The 26,680-nt window shown below is 38.4% G+C and overlaps 2 protein-coding genes across 2 annotated transcripts; both read left to right on the forward strand.

Annotated features, from left to right (window-relative positions):
- Positions 1 to 820: 820 nt before the first annotated feature.
- On the forward strand, positions 821 to 9,689 carry LOC123082598 (uncharacterized). The gene is made up of 7 exons (XM_044504898.1): positions 821 to 1,027; positions 3,931 to 4,017; positions 4,133 to 4,378; positions 4,495 to 4,662; positions 7,802 to 7,855; positions 7,971 to 8,117; positions 9,135 to 9,689. Exons 1-7 carry the CDS (start codon positions 857 to 859, stop codon positions 9,501 to 9,503), a joined length of 1,242 nt encoding a protein of 413 aa, XP_044360833.1. The 5' UTR covers positions 821 to 856; the 3' UTR covers positions 9,504 to 9,689.
- Positions 9,690 to 13,272: 3,583 nt separating this feature from the next.
- Positions 13,273 to 16,191, forward strand: LOC123082599 (protein transport protein Sec61 subunit alpha). The gene is made up of 6 exons (XM_044504899.1): positions 13,273 to 13,640; positions 13,827 to 14,042; positions 14,152 to 14,383; positions 14,472 to 14,605; positions 14,741 to 14,876; positions 15,670 to 16,191. Exons 1-6 carry the CDS (start codon positions 13,306 to 13,308, stop codon positions 16,063 to 16,065), a joined length of 1,449 nt encoding a protein of 482 aa, XP_044360834.1. The 5' UTR covers positions 13,273 to 13,305; the 3' UTR covers positions 16,066 to 16,191.
- Positions 16,192 to 26,680: the final 10,489 nt, after the last annotated feature.

The following is a 26,680-nucleotide window of genomic DNA, read 5'->3' on the forward strand; positions in this document are numbered from 1 at the left end:
GGATGCCTTTACTATATATAGCTCTAGCTCCAGAAGTCCGTAGTGGCTAGAAATGAAATTAGCTGAAAACATTCTAGGAGCTAGAGTTGTAAGTACAGTAGATGCTTGCACACGGAAGTTTTCTCTATTATTGGCATTGTTTATTTTCTGATTTATTTGAAAAATATTTCTAGGGTGGACCACCTTCTAAATCGCCCTTGGAAATCGATTTCCGGGAGAAGTTTGTAAGGTTGATCATCCGGTGGACATCAATTTCTTTGGCGATTTCTAAGGGCGGCTGCGGACCTATCTCTACAAATTCGTGGTTTTTGGCAACCCTTGGTTAGATCCCGCTAAAAAAGGACCTCTCGAAATAATTAAAAATACCCATAGCTGGAAATAAACTTTACTGCCTCTCCTTCATCCCATATTATATGTGCACAATCCATATACTAATGCATATATAGCCAGTGAATTAATCTAGCTCGACTTAACTTGTGCATCTGTTGAGACTTTTGTTAGCCTATTCCCCATTCCATGCTCCCATGGTGTCATACTCCTGCAGTATGGATGTATCCAAGTATGCGCTATGAAAGCGTGGAGACCTGACAGAACGAGGGGTTCGGGTAGCTACCGCATGCATGTTACCGCCGCCTGTCACTGTCCTACTGAGTGCTCACAGCATTCGAAGCTCTTGCACCATGTGAAGCTTTAACGGCCTCAACTAAAATATACGGTAGCAGGGCCAGGCCGACGTAGACGTCGATCGTCTGCACTCTCGTCCGGCCCTATAAAACGCCGGGACGCTCGGCCTCCGCTCGATCGCACAGCAGCCGAGTCTAGAAGAACCCACACCAACAGTATTGCAGGTAGCTCAATGGCGGCGACGCGAGCGTGCTTGCTCGCGCTCGTGGTGGCTCTTACGTTTGTCTTCATGGAGGGCCGGATGACGGCAGCGCCGTCGTCTGCCGGGAGTTTGGTGCAGCGGCGGCGGGAGGTGCGAAGCCTCCTCAGGCGGCTCAATAAGCCTCCTGTCGCAAGCATTCAGGTACATATGTAGTGGTGCCGCGTCGTTCACGTTTAGTCTGATTGTACTACGATGCAAGTCTTGCTTCTCGGGTGTTGTACGCGCTCAGCACACATGCATGATTCACCATGCATCTTTAACTAGCTTGCATTTATTTGGTCCTTGTTTATTTGCATGTTTATCATTAGCTTGCGTGTTCTTAATTATTCGTCGTCGCTCAGTCTCGCAAGCCATGCACATGGATGCAAAAGAAACGGGAACATTGTACTCAGTACAAAGTTGGGTCATCTATTTTGGAACGGAGGGAGTATTCTTCTTCAATCATGGTAGTACAACGAACACTAGAAATAAAAAAAATTACATCTAGGTCCGTAGACCATCTAGCAACGATTTCAATCATGGTAATCATTTTTTGCTCTCGCTGCCAACGGGACGCACGAAGCAAAACAAGGTAAAATGAGCAGTGGAGCACAGCTGCATAAGAAAGTTCCATGCTAACCTTAGTACCACAGCACACGTTTAGTTACATATAGGGTGCAAATATATTTCTTCCATCCCTTAATTCAAATTTTGGTCTGATGTTTTCGATCGGTAAAATATCAAGATTTCCAGCATTTAAGGGAGACGTGGAGCCAATGCTATGGGCATTAGCTAGGTGGGTAGATAGGAGGAGTTAATCGTGTAGTTGGACCTTGGCGTGGAGTTGGTGTACATGTAATTTGTAACATCCAATGTGGAGGGAATTCTTTTCCCCACCCTATCTTTAATATATACTCCCTCTATTCCTAAATGTAGTGCGCATAAAATTTCTTAGGAGTCAAACATTGTTTAGTTTGACCAAGTTTAATGAGAAAAGTATCAACAAAAATAATACGAAACAAATATAATATAAATATATGTTTAGTGAGGCATCTAATGATACTTACTTAACATCATAGATATAGATATTTGTCCTCTATAAATGTAGTCAAAGTAGGAGGCGTTTGACTTCTAAAATTTCCTATGCGCACTACATTTAGGAATAGAGGGAGTAGTATGCACACTCGTGCGTATTCGAGAAAAGAAAAAGGTAGCCGGTTCTACTGTGGCCCAGTGGTAAAAATTGAGAATGAGAGAGAGCCTTTACTAGATTTGCATGACCAATATAAGAATGCAAGAACATTATGACGACATGGTCTTTACTTCAACACATATTTTGTTTTTTGTCCTAACATGGATTTAATTCTAGTTTATCTTGTTTCAGCACTAGCACATCGCGTTTCCTCATTTAATTAGTTGCCATGTCAAAATTTATCCTACGTGGATGTCCATTATTCAATGTCTAAGACATAACCAAAGGTCTATTATGTAATACACATGCATATAGTCATGTACCCTAATGTTAACAAGGAGATGGACCCCAACTTTTGTTATTAAATCTAGAAAGATAATCTATTCATATGTAGATCTGATCATATCAATATGTTGGTCCAAAGAAGTTTTGACTTTTGGAAACTCATAGATAGAGTATGTAAATGATCCACTGGATAAAAAGGTAGCCTTGCTTGGCTTTTTAGAGACTAACAAACGTACCCAAATGCTAAAAACTGCACATGCGCTTTTCACATTCATCGCACATGGTAGACATCACCTCTCTCTACATGGTATGTGGACCAAATAAGAAGACACGCAAACAAATTAGATGATTCATGTCCATGGAAACCTTCTGCTAAAATTTTAAAATGCATTGCTTCAAAATTGAGCGTCCAAATCAAAATCCTCTTTCACCATTGTGTTCCTCATGATGAGGTCTTTGAAACTAGATCTCCATGGGCACGTTATGACAAATATTTTTTAAAGCAACTTGCCACAACAAATACTTTATGGTACAAACATGCATTTCTAACCTCGACTCATAAGCTAAGATTTGTTTTTAAGGAAAACTAGATCCCAGGTTTTGTTTCCTACAATTTTGGATGTTTACCAGCATGAGATCTTCAAAAGTAGATTTCATATGGATATATTCTCGTGGATACATTTAGAAATCAACTTACTGCGATGAAATACATAGTAGGTTCATGGTAAAAATATACATTTTTATGAATTGCGTGTGCTAAAATAAAACTTCATAGTTAAAAATTATATTTTTTTACAATTTTAAGAGTTTGCCCCTGTTTATTTCAAATGCGAATTAGGGTGACGAAAGAAACTTGTAACAAAAACATATTTTTTTTGTATATTACGTCCCTTTAAAGAAATTTTTCGATGCCCTAGGAATCTACAGAAAAACCAACCTTAGTGATATGGAAGAAACTATTTTTCAGAAACATGATTTTCTTTGCCGAATAATGTTAACAAATGATTGACTTATCATTCAAGTAGAAAATTGGTATGAGCTAGAAACCATATTTGCACCACAAAGTTTCTTTTAGTGAATGAGAGTTGCTTTTCAAAACTATTTGTCAGAGTATGCCCATGCGGGGTGAGTTTGAAATATCTCGTTGTAAAACACAACAGAGAAAATGGATTTTTATTTGGAGGTTCGATTTAGCACTAATGCATTTTTGAATATTCAAAACTAATTTGCATGTGACTAAAGTGATCTACTTGTTGGTTCGTGGCATGATTTGTCCTATTTTGATATGTAGTATGGTATGAGGCACTCCTGAATTGGGAAAGTGCATGAGCGCTCGTGAGTATTGTTCAGAGTTGTAATCCTATTTTTACTAACATGTGGCTTTATTCTAAGAAACGGAATCCAATTCATTAACCAAAATTAAAGAGACAATACCAATAGAAATTGCATGCATTCCAAAAACAAATCTATTCTACATTACACATCTCCATGAGTAGCATGTAGGAAAGATCTAACATTTTCTAGTTTCCTCGCAATATTATCTATTTTTGCTACATTGTTACAATCACTAATTCCTAGGAATTTATAGAGCTCGGATGGTGATGTCATAGACTGTGTGCACATCTCCAAACAGCCTGCATTCGATCATCCTCTCCTCAAGAACCATAATATTCAGGTGACACTTAGCACATCATTTCCCTTTTCATATCACTATCAATTGTAGAAAGTTGTAGTGCCCCCTAATATCCCACACACATGTATCATGATATCATTCAATTGTCGCCTTTCAGATGCGGCCTTCTTACAACCCAAGAGGCATGCATCATGACTCCAACATCACAGCCCATGCAATCACCCAAATATGGCATCAAAATAGCACGTGCCCTGAGAACACCATACCAATCCGAAGGACCAAGGAGGAGGATGTCCTGAGGGCCAATTCTATTAGGAGGTTTGGCAAGAAGATGCCTAGGAGCATCCCACACCTCAATCCAACCAATGACACTGACACACCCAATGTATTGAGGGGCCACCAGGTAAAAACACCATCTCAATAATCAAATTCATATGATTAATAATATTCTTCTTATATTGTTACTATTGTTATTTTAAAAATTGCTTATTTAACTTTGTTTTCTATCCCATTGATAAGCATGCCGTCGCCTCTGCACAATACGATAAGTGCTATGGAACCAAAAGCACCTTCAATTTGTGGAAACCATGGATTGCTAGGGGCAACGACTTTAGCTTAACCCAATTTTGGATCACTGGGGGTTCCTACAATGGCAACAGCCTCAATACCATTGAAGTGGGATGGCAGGTGAGACCTCAAAGGGAAAAATTATACCCACCTTAATAAAATATCTATTAAACTCTACCTTTTAGCTTCGGTGCATGATATATGTGGGTTTGAAAGGGCGAGAGTGTAAGAATGAGCTAGACTAGATTCTCCATTAATCAAATATGTTCTCTTTCTTAAGCTATTCTAGCAGCATTATTTTTAACACATAAGGGCATGTTGACAACTTAAAGTGTATATAAATTTTGTATTTGTAAATGCCCATTTTATCAATAGATATTATTAAAGACAACTTGCATTAAATTTAATAATAAAAAGGATATTAACACGCAACTAAGTCAATTTGAATCTTGAGTAATCACAATTCATGAGTTCTTAATCCCGAGGAAACCTACCCTGAAAAATGAACAAGTTTCAAACTTCTTCATGTCCTTAAAAATTGCATCTCTTAACACATGCCATCAAATTGTGGCTCACTATAGAGAAATTTTGCCTAAAGAAGGGCAACCAAATTATTGATCTTGGGGAGACATGACACACAAAGAAGCAAATTCTTCATCTAGTTCATGGATTCAATATTAGTACATCCCTCATATAGTCCATGGAATTGCAACTCATAGGAGATGAACCTTGACTTTTAGGAGACGACAACTTGAAATGCCAAACTAGATCATTTCTCATTTAACAAACAATAATACTCAGTGCATTATTCCTCACAAGGCATATTTTCTTCATTATGAAAAGGTTTTGACAAATATTTATCACATTAATATGTCAATTATGTTAACAAAAAATATAATCATAACTAAATACTTATAAATCTGACTCTTAAATATGATTCATGTAATAAATTAATTGTTGGCCAAAGCCTTGTCAAGACAAAGTAAATAAGCCTTGCAATTTAAATAGAGGTGGTACGAAACATGAAAGATCCTCAAACATCAAACAAAGAGAAATTGACTATAAGCAATCTTCTTGGAGAAGAATATTGATAGTGATGATTACAAAATTGAATACTACCATAAACATAGAAAATAAACATAGATGGAATACCCATCAATAATGTATCCTATACTCATATGGTGGGTTCAAAATTGTCAACTTACTCCTAATAATGCTATATATGCTTTGAGTCCACCATGTTAATTTTCACGAAATGCACTAGAAAAATAGATAAATTCTAGATATTCCTACTATTTGTAGAGACACTTGCCATGGGATCATACTTGGTGCCAAACCACCCATGTGTGTTAGTATAAAATAATAACCTACAGTAGGCTCATAAATTAAATATAAGTTACCCACCATTTCCTTTATGAACATAATATTAAACCGCTCTCTAAATAGGCATCGAAATTATCCACATCTTGTATTTAACCTATAGTAACACCTAAATAGTCATCTCAGTTCACTACCTTTGCCATTATTACAAATAATATGAAATAAACCTAGAAATTTACATCTACATTACCCACATCCACCATTACAAAAAATAATCTTCAATCCCAGGAAGTAGAGACGATCCACGTCTTTTCCTGGTCGGAGAGGAATCTAGGTCCATCTCATTAAGGCTGAACATTTAGTCTCGTTCCCGATAACAATAGGGAACATCTTGTCTTGTTTGGTTTTTCTTTCAAGGATTTTGTCTTTCTTGCAATTATGCGAACTTTGAATGCATCATTTCTCCCATTTCTCGGAACTTATCATGGAATCTAGGCCCACTAGGACTCTGCAGGATTTTTGGTAAATCAAGCTCTCTTAGGGTTGGAAGCTAGCTCCTACTACTCGATGTTATCACTAGATTTGTCTTCCTCATCTACATCTAATTACCCATCTTGAACATTATGTAAAATATTCTAATCCTCTAAATAAACATCTAAATACTGATTTGTCCTTATTATTGAATACTTCAAAATAACACCATAAAGAATAATCTAAATTACCAATCCTTGCCATTATGAAGAGAAAGTTAGCTATATGTACATAGTTTTCCAAAATCAAACTCTGTATACTTGCATGACGTTTCTCACTAGTGGTGGAGCAAAGATGGGGTGAGGATCAGGTTGGGCCTCAGACCAGGTATTGCGAAACAATGCCAAAAGTAAAATATTCATTTAAGAAATATGGTGCCTCGACCTAGGCCGCGCCCCTGGCAACCCAGGTTATGTGTCAAGATGCAAAACCAAGCATGCATGTTAGGTAGTTAGGAAATGAACATATCATTTTTTGTGTTTTGCAATCACTAAAGATATTTCCTTAATGAGTCACACAACAACGAACAATCCTTGTTAAATTATTAATGCTTTATGTCAACAAAATGTTAATTAAGCAAATTTATTATATCCAGACTAAATTGTAATAATATATTTACATTGTAAACACTCAAACTTTGTTGTTCAAAATATGCGACTTATCGTTATTTGATAGCATAAACACAACTTATCATGCAATGTGTGTTGGCTAAAATGTTAGTTTATACCACTATACTAATCGATAATGGAGTTCAAGACATAATATATTTTCTTAACATTTTGTTGTTTCAACTTAACACATGGATGAATAAAGTTACTATAAATTAAACCACGAATCCAAAATTTGGATTGATGAAATCATGATGGATGGCTACAACAAAAGTTTACATAACTCAAGCTAAGTTCTTAAATTATCACTCAACTGAACAAGCAAGAAACATCACATTCCATCAGCCATCACATGTGCATAAGGGATAAGATGCAGCTTCTGGTGGAACATAATCAAGACATTGGATAAATGATGGAAAAGCGGGATTCCACATGCATTTCTCATATTGGTGCACCTAGTAGCAAGGTGTCACACTATATTTGCATGACCTCAAATGAAGGAAGGGATAAACAAGCTATCTTTGAAGACATATATTATCTTGTTTTTTCTGTTTGTTGTTACGAAAGGACAACAACAAAATCTCTCTCTCTCTCTCTCTCTCTCAGTGTGTGTGCATGTGTGTGTATGTGTGTGTATGTGTGTGTGTGTCTATCTATCTCTTCCACCTATTAAAAAAATCACATGTGGTCATGCTTAGACATAGCTATTATACAAATCCTATGCATTTTTAATGGTCTAGTTAGTTGTGCAATATCTTTCATTCTGGCTAATGAACCTGTGGTCTCTACAAAAATTTCAGGTTTATCCAAATCTATATAGCGATAGCAATACGAGACTCTTCATCTACTGGACTGTAAGATAAACACCATATTCGATTTTATTTTAATTAATACTAATATTGAGATATTCTCTCCTAAGATTGGGAACAATACCAAAATACTAATTTTCTATTGTATGTAATATTGTAGCGCGATGCATATCAAACAACAGGATGTTACAACCTACTATGCTCAGGCTTTATCCAAACAAGCAATCAGATCACAATTGGCGGCAGTATCTCCCCAATTTCCACCTATGGTGGCACACAATATGACATCGATATTTTAGTTTGGAAGGTAAAAAACACAATAAGCTTCGACATCATAAATATTTAGTTATGTGCACATACACATTCAATTAAAATGGTCAAGCTGCTAGGGGAAAGTGGAAATTCACTTATACTTTAACATTACCTCCCATGTGCAGGCTCCCTTATACCCAAACCTTCAAATTGGAGTCTACTACAATTATTTTATTTTATTACATCCACTATGATTTAAACTCGAGACCTTTCGCTTTGAGTTGCATGCACTGACTAGTTCAAGCCAAAAACTTGTTCACTTGTACTTCAACATTAAGCATCCAATCCAAAATTCATGAGTGGACTTAGAGAATCCATGCCAACCTCTTGTTGTTCGGGAAACTATGATTCCTAGCCTGTTTTGGCTGAATAATGGAGGAGAGGTTGTCCCATGCACATCCCATATTTGTTCGCAAATGCAATGATGTCAAGTTGGCTATTGAACAAGGGACTCTTTCAAGTTACTCTCCTTACCCGGTTAGAGTTGGGAAAATAAAATATGTTCCACATATTTTTACTAGGGCATAGTAGTTAAGACATTCTAATATTACATTGACTCACAATTAACGATAACACATCACATGAACTTTTCTGGAAAGACTACCCACCTCATGATCCTCTGGTAGCATAGAATGACGTATTTTTTTTACCCTAGACGCATTCTTGCACGCATCGTCAAGATCACATCTCGTTCTTGTAGATGTGCAATTACATAGAAGGTTAGTCCTTCTCTTTTCGGTTTGATTGGTCGACTCGATTTTGTTAGAACTCAAGTAAGGAACATATTGTTACCATGCAAGTCTTTTACATCGCAAACGATTACTCAATACATCTATAATCCATGTCATATTTGATCTCAGTACCAAAAACACTCATCCCTGTCATCTCAACCTAGCCCATTAGTGTTCCCTTTTTTGCCATGATTTTGGCAGTTAAGGGATTTAAAATATATTGCCTGCTCATAATTAATCATGTGTGTTATATTCTCTAGTAAGCTAATTTTGGCTTGCAGGACCGAGCGGGGGGCAATTGGTGGCTGCAAGTGGGAGGTGATTATGTGGGGTATTGGCCATCATCCATCTTCTCCTACTTGGAAGATAGTGCTTCTACCATCATGTGGGGCGGTGAGGTATTTTCACCCGATGCCGGCCAAACTTCCACACATATGGGTAGTGGACACTTCCCGAATGAAGGGTTCGGTAAGGCGAGTCACATCAAGAACATTCAAGTGGTAGATTCGTCCAACTGTCTCAATCCCCCAAGTAATGTGGGCTTGATAACCGAGCAGAACAACTATTATAATGTGCAAAGTGACACCTATGGCGACTGGGGCACTTACATCTACTATGGTGGCCCTGGCAATAACCATAATTGCCCATGACGGGTTCCAGTTTAGTAATATAATGCTTATTGCATTACTTGTGGCCCAATATGCATTGCTAGGGTCAGTACTACTGCAAAAATATGTGTTTTCAATTATGTTGTAATGCTCACCTGTTGTGTGTATGGCCGCATTAATAAGAGGCGTGATCAAGCATTATAAGCTCACAACATATGTATTCATATTTCACCGCATGATTGGAAATATATGGAATAAGCAGTTTTTATCATTTGTTGTTACATTTATAGAGGCACTGCAGCCAAATATTCTATATTGATAATACTGTTTGTAAGGATTAGCATATTTACATCCATGAGTAGAGACATGAGCAATTAGATTTTTGCAGCTCAAAATAATTGTTTTCGGCAAATAAATAAATATAATTGTATTTATCACTAGAGTTTAAAGATACATTAAAAAATATTGACCAAGAAAGTTTCTCTCTCTCAATGTAACTAATTTTTCCAAACGGGGACTTGTTTGTCTACAATTAAGTATTTTTTCTTCTCCATGGATTAAGTTTCTAATAAACACGAAATTATATTTTATCATTCCAAATGGAGTAATGTGATCTTGAGGAAGCTTTCTACTCTTAACAGATAATGCCCTCGGATTTGCGAGACCCACTAGTATAGTTTTTTCCTAAAAAAACTAGTGAGTTATATGAAGACAATATATATTCTAGTTCATTACTATATACTTCCATGTGGGAACTTCTAGATTTCTAATTTGGACCACTAAAACAACAATTCTAGCGTTGTACTTGCAACCGCTTGAATTTTGGAAATGTTTATACTTGAAAACCAGGTATTTTAGACTCACAAGTCTATAATACCAACTTCGCAATGTTTGAATGATTAGGAAAAAGGGCCATCTGGGGTATGCAATGGTCACATAGAGAGAAGAACCTTGCTTATTGATGCCCTCTAAGATCTGTTTTGGGGGCTAGCTATTTAGATATAGAAGATATTAGATTATTGTGTATAGTTCTTGATCATTAACAAAAAGTAATGAAATTTAATTTGAGGAATAGCGGACGCTATTATGGTAGCGCTATTGCAGACACAATAGTGGACCATTTATCCCCTATTTGAAATAATTAGCGGACACAGTACTAGTAGCACTATTATTTTCCTTTTAAGTTGATTCATCATATAGTATTTATGTTTGGTAGTAGATTAAATTTCTAACATGACTTTATTATTTTGTCAGGCTAAATTTGGAACTTTCCTTCAGAGATGGTAAACTACTACGGATTTGAACGGTTTGGTGCATATTAATCATTTACAGCCTGACTGTTTTTTTTATCTAAATTTAAAATTGCTAAAATTTGATTACAAAATTTGTTTGACGTCGATGAATATCAACCGGAGTGTTGATGGAGAGGTATGACGAGGAGCCTCTGAAGGCCGATGAGATGGAGAAGAAGGCAGAAGATAAGGGGGAATACAACATTGGCAAAGGAGAATGTTGTAGGAGCATTGACCCACAATGGGTGATTGTAGATGACATTCACCAAATTATTCAGAGAACGAAAGCTCTCAAAGTGATGAAATAAAGAAGATCACAACGAGATATGGAGGATGTGGTGATATTAGTTATTTTTCTCTTGAAAAACGATGTGGTGATAGTAGTTGTGCTATGCATATTAGTTGCTTCAACAACTATATTCTTGAAGTGGTGTGCCGTAGGTAGGTGTACGAAATAAGAACTACAAACATTATTTTGTGAATGATAAAGGGAGGGCGGAGAGAGAAAATGAGCTAAGAGAGAGGGAGTGGGAGTGCAACTCAGACTTATACTTCCTCCTTTTGGAATTACTTGACGCTCAAGCGGGTGACACCCTTTTGAGGTAGTATAGTTTGAACTAAATAGTGCACCTATAAAATAACTATTTGCATGTGTATTGAGTACTTCGAACAATTGCATGAACATTAGTATGCAAAAAATTTCCTTTTTTTCAAAATTACAAATATGTGTTTTGATTTTTGAAATTACATATATGTGTTCCGATTTTTCTTCTGAAACATTATGTAGTGATAGTAGTTTTGCTATGCACATTAGTTGCTTCAACACTATATTCTTGGCAGACTAAGGGAGAGGGAGTGCAACTCAGACTTATACTTCCTCCAACCGAATTTACTTGACGCTTAAGCGGGTGAAACCCGTTTGAGGTAGTACATTTTTAACTAAACATGCACATATAAAATAACTATATAGACGTGTATTCATTGCTTCGAACAATTGCATAAACATGTGTATGCAAACATTTTCCTTTTTTGAAAATTACAAATGTGTTTTGATTTTAGAAATGACATCATGTGTGTTTCGATTTTTCTCCTGAAAACCATGTTGTGATAGTAGTTGTGCTATGCATATTTGTTGCTTCAAAATTATATTCTTGAAGTGGTGTGCCATAGGCAAGTGTAAGAACTAAGAACTATAGGCATTCTTTTGTGTGTGATGGGGTGGGGGCGAGGGAGCTAAGAGAGAGAGAGGGAGAGCAAGTGCAACTCAAACTCCCGTTTGAGCGTCGAATAATTTCGGATGAAGGTAGTATATTTTTAACTAAAGACTGCACATATCATAGAACTAAATACATGCATATTGACTGTTTCAAACAATTGCATGAACATCAGTACGCAAACATTTTCCTTTTTTGAAAACTACAAATGAATGTATCGCCCGTTGTAACGCACGGTCAATTTCCTAGTTAGATCTAAAGTGCTCGTTGGATGTCTTTCACAAATAAAAAAAATCATGACGTGTCCATATTCTTTTTTAATTTTCCATGGTCCTACGTGTATCATTGATATGATGAACACCATAGTGTAAGCCACGTACATGCATGCTTGAAAAAAAAAGCCACCTACATACCGACCAGTCAAAACTGAAGCCACTTACATACCGACCTGTCAAAACTGATCGCATAACAAAACACTAGTCTCTGCACAAAGGAACACCAGCCAAGAACTAAAATTACAAAGATGACAGAAGAAACCCCTGAGCTTGACAGCAACGCCCCTTACCTCCTCTAGCACCACCACAACAGCCACCAAAGAATAAAACGATGGATCACCTTCACACCCGAGTTCGACGCGGCGCCATCATTGATATGCAGTTTTGCGGATCTTCAAGGTGGCTCGCCAAAGGCGAAACCATGACCATTGAAACCATACCTGCCTTTCACGTACCATAAACCTTAGCACATAACCCATCATCTTTCAGATGTTGCCGATGCTGATTAATTTGCATCCTCTACCGGAATACCTGTCAAACTGCATGTGCGCCACCGGTGGATCGAAATCTGTCGCAATGGCAGAGCCCGATGAATCAGGTCCACCACGACGACGGCATCACCACCACCATCCTTGCTCGAACAGATGAGGGAATCCGACGACCGGCACATGGAGCCGATGACCCCCTTCATCACCGACGACCGACTAAACTAATTTGACCTAAAACTATACACACGCGGGGGATCTGTCGACCCACCTCATCACCGACGACCGAGGTCGTTGGAGGAGGGGAGCCGTCGAAGAAACTCCCTGGCGACGGGGGCTATCAAGATCGCCTCTTCCTTCGACAGGAAAAAAGAATTCTTTGCTTGTTTACCAGTCGAGGTTTGCACGTGTTAACAGCCTAATCCCCGGTCCAACCACATCGACGCCCCGTGTGTATTTCCAGGCGGACTCGGTTTCAATTCCGCCGTTTGCCCGATCGATATATACGCCCCTACTCCCCTGCCAAAGAATCGATCTATTCTAATTAACGTTGTGCTGAAATAAATCAGTCAAAATCAATGGCAGGTCTTAATACCTTGCGGCAACTGGTGGGACTCTTGCCGGAGGTTGCCGACCGCCGAGCTACCCCTGTTCCCTTCCGGAACAAGGCGCTGAACACGATCACGTCGGTCCTCGTCTTCTTGGCCGGCAGCCGGTTGCCGCTGTATGGGCTCTCGACCACCGCGTCTCCGGACCCCTTTTACTGGATCCACGCGGCTAGCGCCTCCAACGGCGGCACTGTCATGGCTCAAGGGGTATACCACTTGCTGGTATCCGAGCTGGTCATCCACCCCTTGTTCGGACTGAAGATTGTCAGGGACAAGATTCCCATGGAAGAACGCATGCAGTTCATGTAAGTCGTCCCTTATTTTTCACTTCTTCTTTTAGGGTTTCAACTTTCAAAGTACACCTTGACCATTGTACTTATCCTTTTGTACGTACGGGTGATGAGTAGTAAAAGTATGTATTGGGACTGGTCGTTTACTCCCGACTGGTTGACTCTCATGTGTAATTAATTTCAAGTTTTTAACATATGCAGGGATAGGTCCCAGAAGTTACTGGGCATACTGTTAGCCATGGTGTCTGCAGTTTGCAATGTGTTTTCCGCGGGGCAACTCGGTCCGGTGAATGCGACTCTGATCGCGCTCCAGCTTTCTGCTGGAGGTGCCATTGTCATTTACCTTGATGAGGCCCTTAAAAAGGGGCACGGACTGGTATCTAGTGGCATTGCTCTCTTCACTGCCACCAACATCTGGTAATTAAGAATAACCATGCATAAAAATTCTTTTTATCCGCGCGCATACTAATATTCATAAATAAGTATTGAGCCAGCTAGCTAAGTTGTGCGTTTATTATATTTGTAGCGCGTGTTTCCTGGAGACATATGGAGGAGACAAGATCGTCATTCCTGCTGGCACGTGTGCATTCCTGGCGCTCACGGTGAGACTACAAGGCTTGCATCTCCCATTGGCAGTGAGGACACATGGTGTTGACCCTGCGTTGCAAGCCAACTGCAGCGTGAACCTATCCTACCTCTCCTACATGCCCATCGTGTTTCAGGGTGCCATTGCTTCAAGCATGTATTTCATCTCACAGGTAGGTAGTTCTAACTAAAAATAAACTCCATCCATTCTTATATTATTTCTCCGGAGTGTATAATTACTAGCTAGCTATACCTTTGCAGCTGTTATACTTGCAATACGGCGAAAATAATAATGGAGTGGTCAAGCTCCTCGGCAGTTGGAAGCGGGATAGTCGGTACCCTGGACAACTTATTCCCATCGGCGGGGTCGCACACTACGTAACCAATCCACCAGCGTGAGTACATATGCATCAACAAAATAAATACGAATCATTATTCTTTACTTGCATCTTCTACGAAATCTTGGCGTGGTACTATGTTTATTTATAGCTTGTTAAAGAAGTTTATTGATTCATGCACGCACGCTGCAGCTGGGCTGACTTAGCAAGAGACCCTGTCCATGTGACACTCTATGCCGTCTTGCTGCTGATGGCATGCGCTCTTATCTCGGCAACATGGTTTGGTGTTCGTGTATATTCGAGAAAATATGTGGCCAGGTTGCTCGGGGTACGTTTTTTTCTTTAATTTACACTTCTCTTCCTGCATATATGTGTATATCAAGATGGCAATGGGGCCCCGAAACCCGCGTCCCCACGGGTTTTTACCCTATTAGGGGACGGGGATGGAAGTCTTTTCATCCCCGCGGGGCTGTTATTGGGCACATTATACAACCCGACACGTTTCGTGAGTTTGCACCCGTTTCAATAGTCCCCGAACCCGAAGCCAGGTAAACCCGGCAAAATACATTTTTTACCAAGCATTTTCTTTACATATCATCATAAAGTTTATCATTATCTTGCTGCAATGTTTCATAAGATGTTCATTACTACTTATTTGATTCTCATATGTAATTGCATATCTTGTTGAACCATGTATGGCTGAAATTTGCTCATCTTTGTTGCTGAAATGTGGTATCATGCCGTTGAAATACATTCTATATAGCTGTTGAACCATCTACTATTATTTTTTGTTGAAATTTGCTCAAGTTATGATGCTGAGATGTGCTTGTTTTGCTGCTGAAATGTTATTCTTTGTCGCCACTATGTTTGTTTGAATATTTTGATTTTCTCGTGGGTTCCCCGTGGGTTCCCCGAAACCCGATGGGTTTAGGGGACGGGCAGAAAACTAGCCCCGCGCATGGTGATGGGGACGGGGATGGGTTTACGATTTTCTCGTGGGGATGGGTTTGGGAAGGCAAAACCCGATGGGTTTCGTCCCCGTTGCCATCTTGATGTGTATACCTTTCAACTTCTGATTGTCAAGAACCTAACTAACTGCTTGTTTGGCTACGTGCATGCAGAGGCAAATACCTGTGACGCCTGCTCAGCCCGGCTCCATTCCCATGACCCGATGGAAGCGTCATGTTGCCATGATAGCACTTCTCGTCGGGCTTTGCGTCGGTGCGCTGACTCTCATGGCAGGTTTCATATGTGTGCCTGGTTCCGGAACTGGAATTATGCTCGTCGTCACCGTCGTGTGTTCCTACTTTGAAAGGAGAACTGGAGATCAGGCTGCTGATGTATTTCTGCCTCTAAGCGGACTAGCTCAGAATCAGTTCATTAGAGATGAAAAACAAGCAGAATCATTTAAAATAATACTCTTTATTATAAGAGAGAAAATCAGCTCTTTATCCAAACATCTCCCAAACTTTGTGTCATACAAGTCGAAACACCATAATACTAAGAAAAATAAGTGAATATTTTTTTGAATAGTTTTTAGTGCTTACCACAATGTCACGTTGTAAAAAGAAGTGAATGTTAAATGTAAGTCGAATAACAGCCAAATAAAAAAAAATAGTGGAAGATGAAGCCATCAACCCCACCAACACAATTTCTCATCCAACAAATAAAGGCTATGGTGGCCTTGCTTCTCTTATGTTTAGGGTTATTGTGGTCTTTTAGAAAAATAGGCTGTCTTGCCCTTTTATAGACTAATATTAAGAGCGAGACTTGCTTAGGTTGTCAATTCATGGGCAAAATCATTGTAGCAAGAGTATATTTTCAAGTATTTCGTATAAATCAAGCTATCTTTTAAAACAATAAATATTTTTGTTAATCAAGACAAATTTAAAAAAATGCACACAGTTGGGAAAAACTAAAATCAGAAGTACCCTCGTTCCCGATAATATTTTTGGGTTCCTAGCATTTTTATTTTTCCATTTTGTCATTCAATTAAAAATATGGGATAGTTTGATAATTGTCTTTCAAATTTTCCTTTTCATACATTTTTTTGTTTCCCAAATTATGGTTTGAAGTGTCTCGTATGTGAATCATCACCTTCTTCTTACTCTCCTAGGGGTAGTTTCCTAAATCCTAGTCAGAGTCTTCTTACTAGGAACCTATTTTAAATGGTTTTAGAGAAATCATTTTCTTTAAGAAATACATTTGAAAATTAGGGAAGACTAAAAACAATTTGATAACAAAATACATAATCAACTAGGTGATTTTAAAATATAAAATATCAAGTTAGTTTGGAAAAAAGGAAAATAAGAAGTGCCCAACATGTTTTTAAGGTCCATTTTTTAATCAACTTTCATTAAAAACCATGGATTTTCTAATTACTGAATTCAAATTTCCACCTCCATAGAAATTTGTGTCATTAAGATACCTTTTACTTTTAATCTTTTTATCTGTTTCCTAAACATTTGTATTATTTCATCCTCATGCCATGGCTATCACATGTGTGCAGTATTAGCCATGTGATCAGATATCAAATCGCTTCAATGTCGGACGAGGAGCCCCTTAAGAAAAATATGTTCAATACTGAAATTTTAATGAACATTTGTCAAGTCAATCACCAAGACTCAAGAGAAAATCATAAGCTATTCTCACTCGTTATTGTTCAACTCAATCCACTCACTGCCTTTATTTACTACGTCATGATTCTCTAGCCGGTAAATATTTTAGTATGAGAAAGCATAGAATGTCAATCCCTCAAAATGTGCACCCATACAAATGCATGATATATATAAAAAAAGCATATTCGCAACCCATTCGTATGAGTGAAGTAAGATGGTCATATCACTCTTCCCTTCACGGCCAGTCACCAAATTTCATCTTTACTACTCGCTTGATCCAAATGAATAATTTCCAAAAGAAAATATGCAAGTGTGTCCATGACCATGTACTAGAACCTCTTATCCGGAATGCAAAATAATTGTACAAAGAAGACAAGTAAATCTTCTTGGGTTTTCTTCATTTGTCCTATACTTAGAAATGATAAGATATGGAAAATATTTTTGCCTTTTTTATTATTCAAAGTACATGATACAAATGAAATGAACATAGAACCGAGAAATCTTTTTTCTCAAGCAAGACAAGAAGTAATAGATGGCACAAGACCCAAAAAGAAGCAAAGATAAGAATCAAAAGTAATCAAATAGAAAAAGCAAACGATACAAAGAACTAGAGAAATTATTTTTTTGTGTTTTTCATAACGCATAATAAGGAATAAGAAAGCAAAGCGAAGAAGAGATATTATTGCGATTTTCAAAAACCTAAAGTATAGTAACCATGACATAATAAAAATGAATCAGTAAATATTTATATTATTTTTTGAATATCAAGAAGAAACCAAAAGGAATGAGACAAGAATAAAATTAACCTTTTTTGGAATTTTGTATTTAGGAAAGATTGGTAGGTGCCTTGAAGAGATATTTCATTTTCACGATGTAGATAAAAAAAAGACACACACAAAACCCTCCATCCCATCGGTGCCTTGTTAGAAATCCCACCAAGACTCCCAGGTTGCAATAAGTGGCGCAGATGTAGTGCACCACTTGTGACATTTGCAAAGGGTACTCCTTCATTTGTGATTTCATTGCATCTTGTTTCGTGTGAGATGGACAAACCGCTTGACTCAAGGCATAATTCACAGTACCAGACTATTAAATTTTTTTTCCTTTATTTTTTCCAGTGGGAGAATTTTGTTTTTGACAGTTATATTCAATACAGAAAGTAAAAATGGATATGTATAGTTAGAAAATTACATTGTTTAATTTTTAAAAATTGTTCACTGCGTATTTTAAAAATATTTAACGAGTGTTCAATTTTATTCCTGCGTTTTCGAAAACTGTCCATGACATTTTAAAAGATGTTCACATATTTTAAAAAATGGTGGCAGCAAAGCAAACCAAGTTTTTGGGTGTTGATGTTCAGATTGCTTACCTCCTTAGTCTTATCTTGAATCGGTGGTATTGTGGGATAAAGCGGCCCGGACCAACTTCACTCGTCCACGTACGAGAGACCGGTTCCATCGACTGACATGCACTTGTTGCATAAAGATGGATGGTTGGTGTCTGTCTCTCCCACTCTAGTTGAATCGGATCCGACAGAGGCGGTCCTTGTAGAAGGTTAAAAGGCAACTTTATTATCACCCTTGTGGCGTTGTGTAGGTAAGAACGATTCTTACTAGTTGCCCATAACAACCACATAAAACTTGCAACAACAAAGTAGAGGTCGTCTAACTTGTTTTTGCAGGGCATGTTGTGATGTGATATGGCCAAAGACATGATGAAATATATTTGATGTATGAGATGATCATGTTTTGTAATAGTTTACATCGACTTGCATGTCGATGAGTACGGCAACCGGCAGGAGCCATAGGGTTGTCTTTTCATTATTGTGTGACCTGCGTGTCAATCATTAAGCATTATGTAATGCCTTCCTTTATCGCTAAAGGGTAGCAATAGTAGTAGAAGCATGGTTGGCATGACAACCCCGATGGAAACACGATGATGGAGATCATGGTGTCATGTCGTTGACGATGGAGATCATGCCGGTGCTTTGAAGATGGAGATCAAAAGCGCAAGTTCATGGCCATATCAGGTCACATATGATTTGCATGTGATGTTAATCCTTTTATACATCTTATTTTGCTTAGGAAGACGGTAGCATTATAAGGTGATCCCTCACTAAAATTTCAAGATAAAATTGTGTTCTCCCCAAATATGCACCGTTGCGGAAGTTCGTCGATTCAAAGCACCACGCGATGATCGGGAGTGATAGACTCTACGTTCGCATACAACAGGTGTAAGCCAGTTTTGCACATGCAGAACACTTGGGTGAAACTTGACGAGCCTAGCATGTACAAACATGGCCACGGAACATAGGAGACCAAAAGGTCAAACATGAGTCATATAGTAGATATGATCAACATGGAGATGTTCACCATTGAAACCACCTCATCTCACGTGATGATCAGACTTGGGTTGGTGGATTTGGATAATGTCACACTTAGAAAACCTGAGGGATGTTGATTTGAGTGGGAGTTCTTTAGTAATATGATTAACTGAACTCATTATCATGAACATAGTCTAAGTTGTCTTTACAAAATTATGTTGTAGATCAATAGCTTGCATTGTAGCTCCCCTATGTTTTGTATACATCCCTAGAGAAAATAGAATTGAAAGATGATGGTAGAAACAATGTGGACTGGTGATACGTCTCCAACGTATCTATAATTTTTGCTTGTTCCATGCTGTTATATTATCAATCTTGGATGTTTCACAATCATTTTATAGCAATTTTATATCATTTTTTGGGTCTAACCTATTGACATAGTGCCAAAGTGCCAATTGTTGTTTTTGCTTGTTTTTTACTTCACAGAAAATCAGTACCAAACGGAGCCTAAATGCTGCGGGGATTTTTGGAGAATTTTTATGGACCAGAAGGAACAAGATGGGCCAAAGATCACCAGAAGAGGGGGCCCAGGGTGGCCACCCTCCACCAGAGCACGCCAGAGGCCCATGGCGCGGCCTGGTAGATGGTGGGCACCTCGGGACTCCCCGTAACCGACTATCGAGCCTATAAATCCCCAATTATTCATTAAACCCTAGGGGAGTCGACAAAACACAATTCTAGGCGCTGCAATTTCCAGAACCTCGAGATCCAATCTAACACCATCACGAAGGGGTTCATCTTCCTCATAGGTGCCTCTCCGATGATGTGTGAGTAGTCCACCATAGACCTACGGGTCCATAGGTAGTAGCTAGATGGCTCCTTCTCTCTCTATGATTCTCAATACAATGTTCTCTTGGAGATCTATTTGATGTAATGACTTTTGCGGTGTGTTTCTTGGGATCCGATGAATTTTGAGTTCATGATCAGTTTCTATCCATGAATATGATTTGAGTCTTCTTTGATCTATTATTTGCATGATTACTTATAGCCTCGTATTTCCTTTTTGAATCTTTGGTTTAGTTAGGGCAACTAGATCGATTTTTCTTTCCATGGGAGAGGTGCTTTGTGATGGGTTCGATCTTGTGGTGTTCTTTCCCAGTGACAGAAGGGGCAACAAGACACACATGTATTGTTGCCATTAAGGATAACAACATGGGGTCTATTCCTACATGAATAGATCTTGTCTACATCATGTCACCGTTCATATTGCATTACTCCGTTTCTCCATGAACTTAATATACTAGATGCATGCTGGATAGCGGTCGATGTGTGGATTAATAGAAGTAGATGCAGAATCGGTTAGGTCCAATCATCCCGGACGTGATGCCTATATAATGATCATTACCTGGATATCATCATGATTATTTGGTCTTTTATCAATTGCCCAACACTAATTTGTTCACCCACCATGCGCTATACTCATGAGAAAAGCCACTAGTGAAACCTACGAACCCCGGGTCTACTTTTCGAACATATTGCTTTTCAATCAACTATTTTACCTATTTGTTGTCAGATCTATTAATCCAAAAAAACCAAAAATACCTTGCTGCACTTTTTGTTTACTTATTTTATTTTGTGTTCCTGCGAGATCAATTTGCCAAAACTATCATTACCTAATCTATCTTATTACAGTGGAGAGCTTGACAACCTCTCTTTTGCGTCGAGTTGCAAGTATTTGTTATTTGTGTGCAAGTGTCGTTTACGTGGGTGCATGATCTTCCTCTACAGATTGATACCTTGGCTTCATAACAAAGGGAAACACTTACTGTCGCTGTGCTGCATCATCTCTTCCTCTTTGGGGAAATACCGACGAAGTCTCAAGCCACATCAAAGGAATTTCTGGCGCCGTTGCCGGGAAGGAAGCAATCTCATCTACCAGGTTGCTAATCACAAATATCATCTCCTTGCAATTTACATTATTTGCCATTTTCCTCTCGTTTTCTTCTCCCCCACTTCACAAATTTGCCGCTTAATCCGCCCTCTCATTTTCGTTTGCCTTTTTCTCGCTAGATCTCTTGTTTGCTTGACATCATGAGTGATTTTGGTATGGTAGAAACAGATGATGGCATGACTCCTAAAATTGGACGTTCTGGTAATGTGGATTCTAAAACTTTTGTTTTGGGGCAAGGGAACATTATAGGAAAAGAAACTATCCAAAATTTTCGATTGTGTTGGAAACTTGCCCCTTGATGATGCTCCTATACTTAAAAGGACTACAACTTATGCGAAAGCTATCTCAACACTAGTTTTGAAACTTGAAAATAGGATTATCCACATACATCCTACCTTGCAAAGATTATTTTATGAGCTACCTGTTTTAAAATATCCTAAAGCCAAAAGGTTAACTACCCTTGTTTTCATGAATGAATTTGATCACATAATACGAGAAGCTAGGGAATGTTTTTATCATTTTGGTAAGAGCCATGAAATACCGGTAATAAATGAGATCATTTATGAAAGTGATTACATGTTAAGACATTTTCTTGGGAATAATCAATTTTTTTATGAAAACCTAAAAAAAGGAAGTACCCGTTTTTTATATGATCCAATACTCTTAATGATGTTAATCAACAATACTCTTGGATTGTAGCTGGTAATCAAACGGGATACATAGATGGACAATTTGATAGTGCTGGAACTTCTATGGACAATGTGTTTAAAGTTGTATTTACAAAGCCCCTTGATGAAAATACTTCTATGACGAAAAATAAGAAGGATGACAATACTTGAATCTATGCGTTATGCCTAGCTAGGGGCGTAAAACGGTAGCACTTGTTGGGAGGCAACCCAATGAATAAATTACTTTATGTTTTGATTTCTTTTTTGAGTGTTTTGCACAATTATGCTTCTGTTATGATTGTGTTTTTAAGTTTTATTTAGTATTTGTGCCAAGTAATGCCTTTAGGATGATCCATAAGATGAGTAGAAACAATGCTGAATCTGAATCTGAAACTTTGTGCTTAGTGCATGATTTTTTATTTTTTACTGGAACGTAATCTTAAACTAAAAGTTAAACACAATATTTCTATACAAATTCTTTACGTTGCCTAAGTTTTCAGAATTTTTCGAGTTCCAGAAGTATGAGTAGAGTACAGATTACTACAGACTGTTCTGTTTGAGACAAATTATGTTTTCAATGCATTGTGTGCTTGTTTTGACAAATCTATGGTTTGTATCGGGCGGTATAAGCCATGCTAAAGTTAAACTACAGTAGGTATAATGCAATAATAAAATATGAATGGTTTTTCAACAGTACCTAAAGTGGGAATTTGCTTTATTATACTAACGGATCTCACGAGAATTTTGTCAAGTTTTGTGTGATTGAAGTTTTCAAGTTTTGGGTGAGACCATGATGGATGAAGGAATAAGGGGTTGGAAGAGCCAAAGATTGTGGATGCTACAACACCCCAAGGTAATATCTAAAGAGTAACAAGCAAGTAAGCTTGGCGATGCCCCAAGTGGCATCCCCTCTTTCTTCTAACAACCATTGGTATACTACTTGGAACTATACTTTTATTCGTCAGATATCATGAGTTTTCCTTGGAGCGTCTTGTATCTTTGATGGTTTTGCTTTTTGCATTTTCATTAGTATCCTTGCTGTACACATCTATTTTAGAGAGCCAAAATATGCTATGGTTTCTTAGAATTGCTCTTTATGCTTCACTCAAAACTATTGAGCAAAGGAATTGCTCTAGTGCTTCACTTATATCTTTTTGAGCATGGCGTGCCTTTACCTATTTGAAGAAATGCTCTTATGCCTCACTTCTATTAATTTGAGAGCTATTAATTTTGAAGAAATTCTCTCAAGCTTCACTTATATTATTTTGAGTGATGAAACTTGTATGCTCATGTTCTTCAGTTATATCCACGTGAGCTTGTCAAATGTAATTGAAATATATGAAACTAGTCCCAAAGTGATAGATATTCAAGAGGGATATAATAGAAACTTTCATGAAGATCATTGGAAAAATTAAACTTGATTCTTTGTAATAGTTTTAGGACATGACAATAGTGATCTGTGAGTTATGTTGATGAGTAATTATGCTTAGTAACAATATTGGTGTTAAGGTTTGTGGTTCCCTATGCAAGCATGGAAGTCAATAGTTATGCTACGAAATTACATCCTACTTATGGTGCACTATTCAGTATTAGTTATGCTTAATTCTCGCATATGTGATTTTTTGTTTCTTGGTTGGATGCTTCCCAATCTATTTGCTAGCCTTCACTTGTACTAAGTAGAAATACTACTTGTGCATCCAAAACCCTTAAAACCGGTTTTGCCATATGTGTCCACTATACCTACCTATATACGGTATTTCCATGCCGTTCCAAGCAAATGTGTATGTGCCATCTCTAAATTTGAAAATAAATTTTCCTTTTGTGTGCTCGTACCGCTCATGAAACGGTAGGTGGTGACCGATATTTTTCCATTACACGAGAGTATGGCGGTAATAGGGATGCCCATTCCCCAAAATGAAATGAAAAAGAAAAGAAATTTACTTTATGTTGTCAAATAATAAATTCCTGGGAAATTATTGGTATGGAAGGCAACCGTGGATTTGGCTAGCCATGGAAAGTGAAAGTATGGTGGAAAAAGGAATAAACTTTATTTTCTATTGGGAACCGCCTATGATGCATCTAGTGTGAAAATATATTGAAATCTCTCAGTCGTTTTCGTTGATAGGAAAGGCATGCCACTCAAAATATTTTTCTCTATCAATTTAAACACTTGAGCTCTAGCAGTCTGGCACCTCTACAAATCCCTACTTCCCTCTGCGAAGGGCCTATCTATTTACTTTATGAAAAAAAATTCTTTTTAATTTCAGTCTCCATCTTCTCTTATAAAGCACCAAGTAGGGGGAACTATGATCATACATGTGCATTAGGTATAGCTAATATTCGTGTGTGTATTATGAATGGATCAATGATTGAGCATGATGGGCTTGGGATAACTTGCTTTAGTGTTGACATTTTGAAACACGGTTGCTTGTTGATATGCTTGAGTATTAAAGTTTTCATGTCAAAACTAGACTATTGCTTTGAAGCATATGAAAATTCCAAATGTCCATGCTATAAAGAAAATATATGATAAACATGTTAGGTAGCATTGCACATCGAAAATTCTGTTTTTATCATTTATGTACTCGAGGACGAGTAGGAATTAAGCTTGGGATGCTGATACGTCTCCAACATATCTATAATTTTTTGCTTGTCCCATGCTGTTATATTATCAATCTTGGATGATTTACAATCATTTATAGCAACTTTATATCATTTTTTTGGGACTAACCTATTGACATAGTGCCAAAGTGCCAGTTGCGATTTTTGCTTGTTTTTTTACTTCGCAAAAAGTCAGTACCAAACAGAGCCCAAACGCTGCAGGGATTTTTGGAGAACTTTTATGGACCAGAAGGAAAAAGATGGACCGAAGATCACCAAAAAGGGCCCCCCAGGGTGGCCACCCTCCACCAGGGCACGCCAGAGGCCCCTGGCTTGGCCTGGTAGAGGGTGGGCACCTCGGGACTCCCCCGAACCGACTAGCGAGCCTATAAATTCCCATATATGCAGCAAACCTTAGGGGAGTCGACAACACAATTCCAGCCGCTGCAAGTTCCAAAACCTCGAGATCCAATCTAACACCATCATGGAGGGGTCCATCTTCCTCATAGGTGCCTCTCCCATGATGCGTGAGTAGTCCACCATAGACCTACGGGTCCGTAGGAAATTTTTGAAATTGCATGCTACATTTCCCAACAGTGGCATCCGAGCTAGGTCTATGTGTAGATGATATGCACGACTAAAACACAGAGAGTTGTGGGTGATGATCATCATACTACTTACCACCAATGTCTTATTTTGATTCAGCGATATTGTTGGATGAAGCGGCCCGGACCAACCTTACATGACCACGTTCATGAGACCGGTTCCACCGACAGACATGCAACTGGTTTTGCATAAAGGAGGCTGGCGGATGTCAGTTTCTCCAACTTTAGTTGAATCGAATTTGACCGCGGCCGGTCCTTGTGAATGTTAAAATAACAAACTTGATAAATCACCTTTGTGGTTTTTGTGCCATAGGTATGTACGGTTCATGCTAGTAGCCCGTAACAGCCACGTAAAACATGCAACAAACAAAGTAGAGAACGTCTAACTTATTTTTGCAGGGCATGTTGTGATGTGATATGGTCAAGACATTATGTGATGTAAAGATTATTGTATGAGATGATCATGTTTTATAAAAGTTATCAGCAACTGGCAGGAGCCATATGGTTGTCGCTTTATTGTATGAAATACAAGCGCTATGTAATTGCTATACTTTATCACTAAGTGGTAGCGATAGTCGTAGAAGCAATGGTTGGCGAGACGACCACGACGCTATGATGGAGATCAAGGTGTCAAGCTGGTGATGATGGAGATCATGACGATGCATCAATGATGGAGATCATGAGCACAAGATGATGATGGCCATGTCATGTCACATATTTTGATTGCATGTGATAATATGCATGTGATGTTTATCTTTTATGCATCTTATTTTGCTTAGTACGGCCACTACTTGGGAAAAGCCTATACACAGAAATTTAGCAACAACGCGGGTCAGAAAAGAGCGCTAGTGCTAGATAGCAGTAGCGATTGAGGAAAAACCGCGCTACAGATACACCCTTAGCAGCAGCGCGTGTAGTGCCAAAAGTGCTACTACTAATATTCCCGTTGGTAGAATGATAGGATACGCATAGCAGTAGCGGGCTTGGAAGAAGCGCGCTACCGCTAGGGTATAAGTAGTAGCGCGTTTCCTACGAAGAGCGCTACTACTAATGGAAATAAAATAAGATGAAAAACAAATAGAAAAGTAAATGAAAATGAAAGAAATAGAAAAAGGAGAAAGGAAAAAAATAAAATGTAAAGAATAATAATTGAAAAAGCGAAAAAATGGAGGAAGGCATAGCAGTAGCGTGTGTTTGTAAGAGGCGCTATAGCTAACATAGCTGCAGCGTGTGTCCTAGACCCCCGCTATAGAAACAGAAAAGAAAATAAAAAATGGAAGAAAATTACATAGCTATAACAGCAGCGCGTTTTGTAAAAACCGTTGTAGCTATCTTAGCTATAGCGCGTTTTGCGAAACGTGCTACC

Source organism: Triticum aestivum, chromosome 4A, assembly GCF_018294505.1.
Source record: "Triticum aestivum cultivar Chinese Spring chromosome 4A, IWGSC CS RefSeq v2.1, whole genome shotgun sequence".
Taxonomy (NCBI): Eukaryota; Viridiplantae; Streptophyta; class Magnoliopsida; order Poales; family Poaceae; genus Triticum; species Triticum aestivum.

Coding starts and splice junctions, on each gene's coding strand:
- LOC123082598 (XM_044504898.1), top strand. CDS start 857: ATGGCGGCGACGCGAGCGTGCTTGCTCGCGCTCGTGGTGGCTCTTACG. Junction 1,028..3,930: donor CTCCTGTCGCAAGCATTCAG/GTACATATGTAG, acceptor AGGAATTTATAG/AGCTCGGATGGTGATGTCAT. Junction 4,663..7,801: donor CCATTGAAGTGGGATGGCAG/GTGAGACCTCAA, acceptor CAAAAATTTCAG/GTTTATCCAAATCTATATAG.
- LOC123082599 (XM_044504899.1), top strand. CDS start 13,306: ATGGCAGGTCTTAATACCTTGCGGCAACTGGTGGGACTCTTGCCGGAG. Junction 14,384..14,471: donor GCATGTATTTCATCTCACAG/GTAGGTAGTTCT, acceptor ATACCTTTGCAG/CTGTTATACTTGCAATACGG. Junction 14,606..14,740: donor TACGTAACCAATCCACCAGC/GTGAGTACATAT, acceptor CGCACGCTGCAG/CTGGGCTGACTTAGCAAGAG.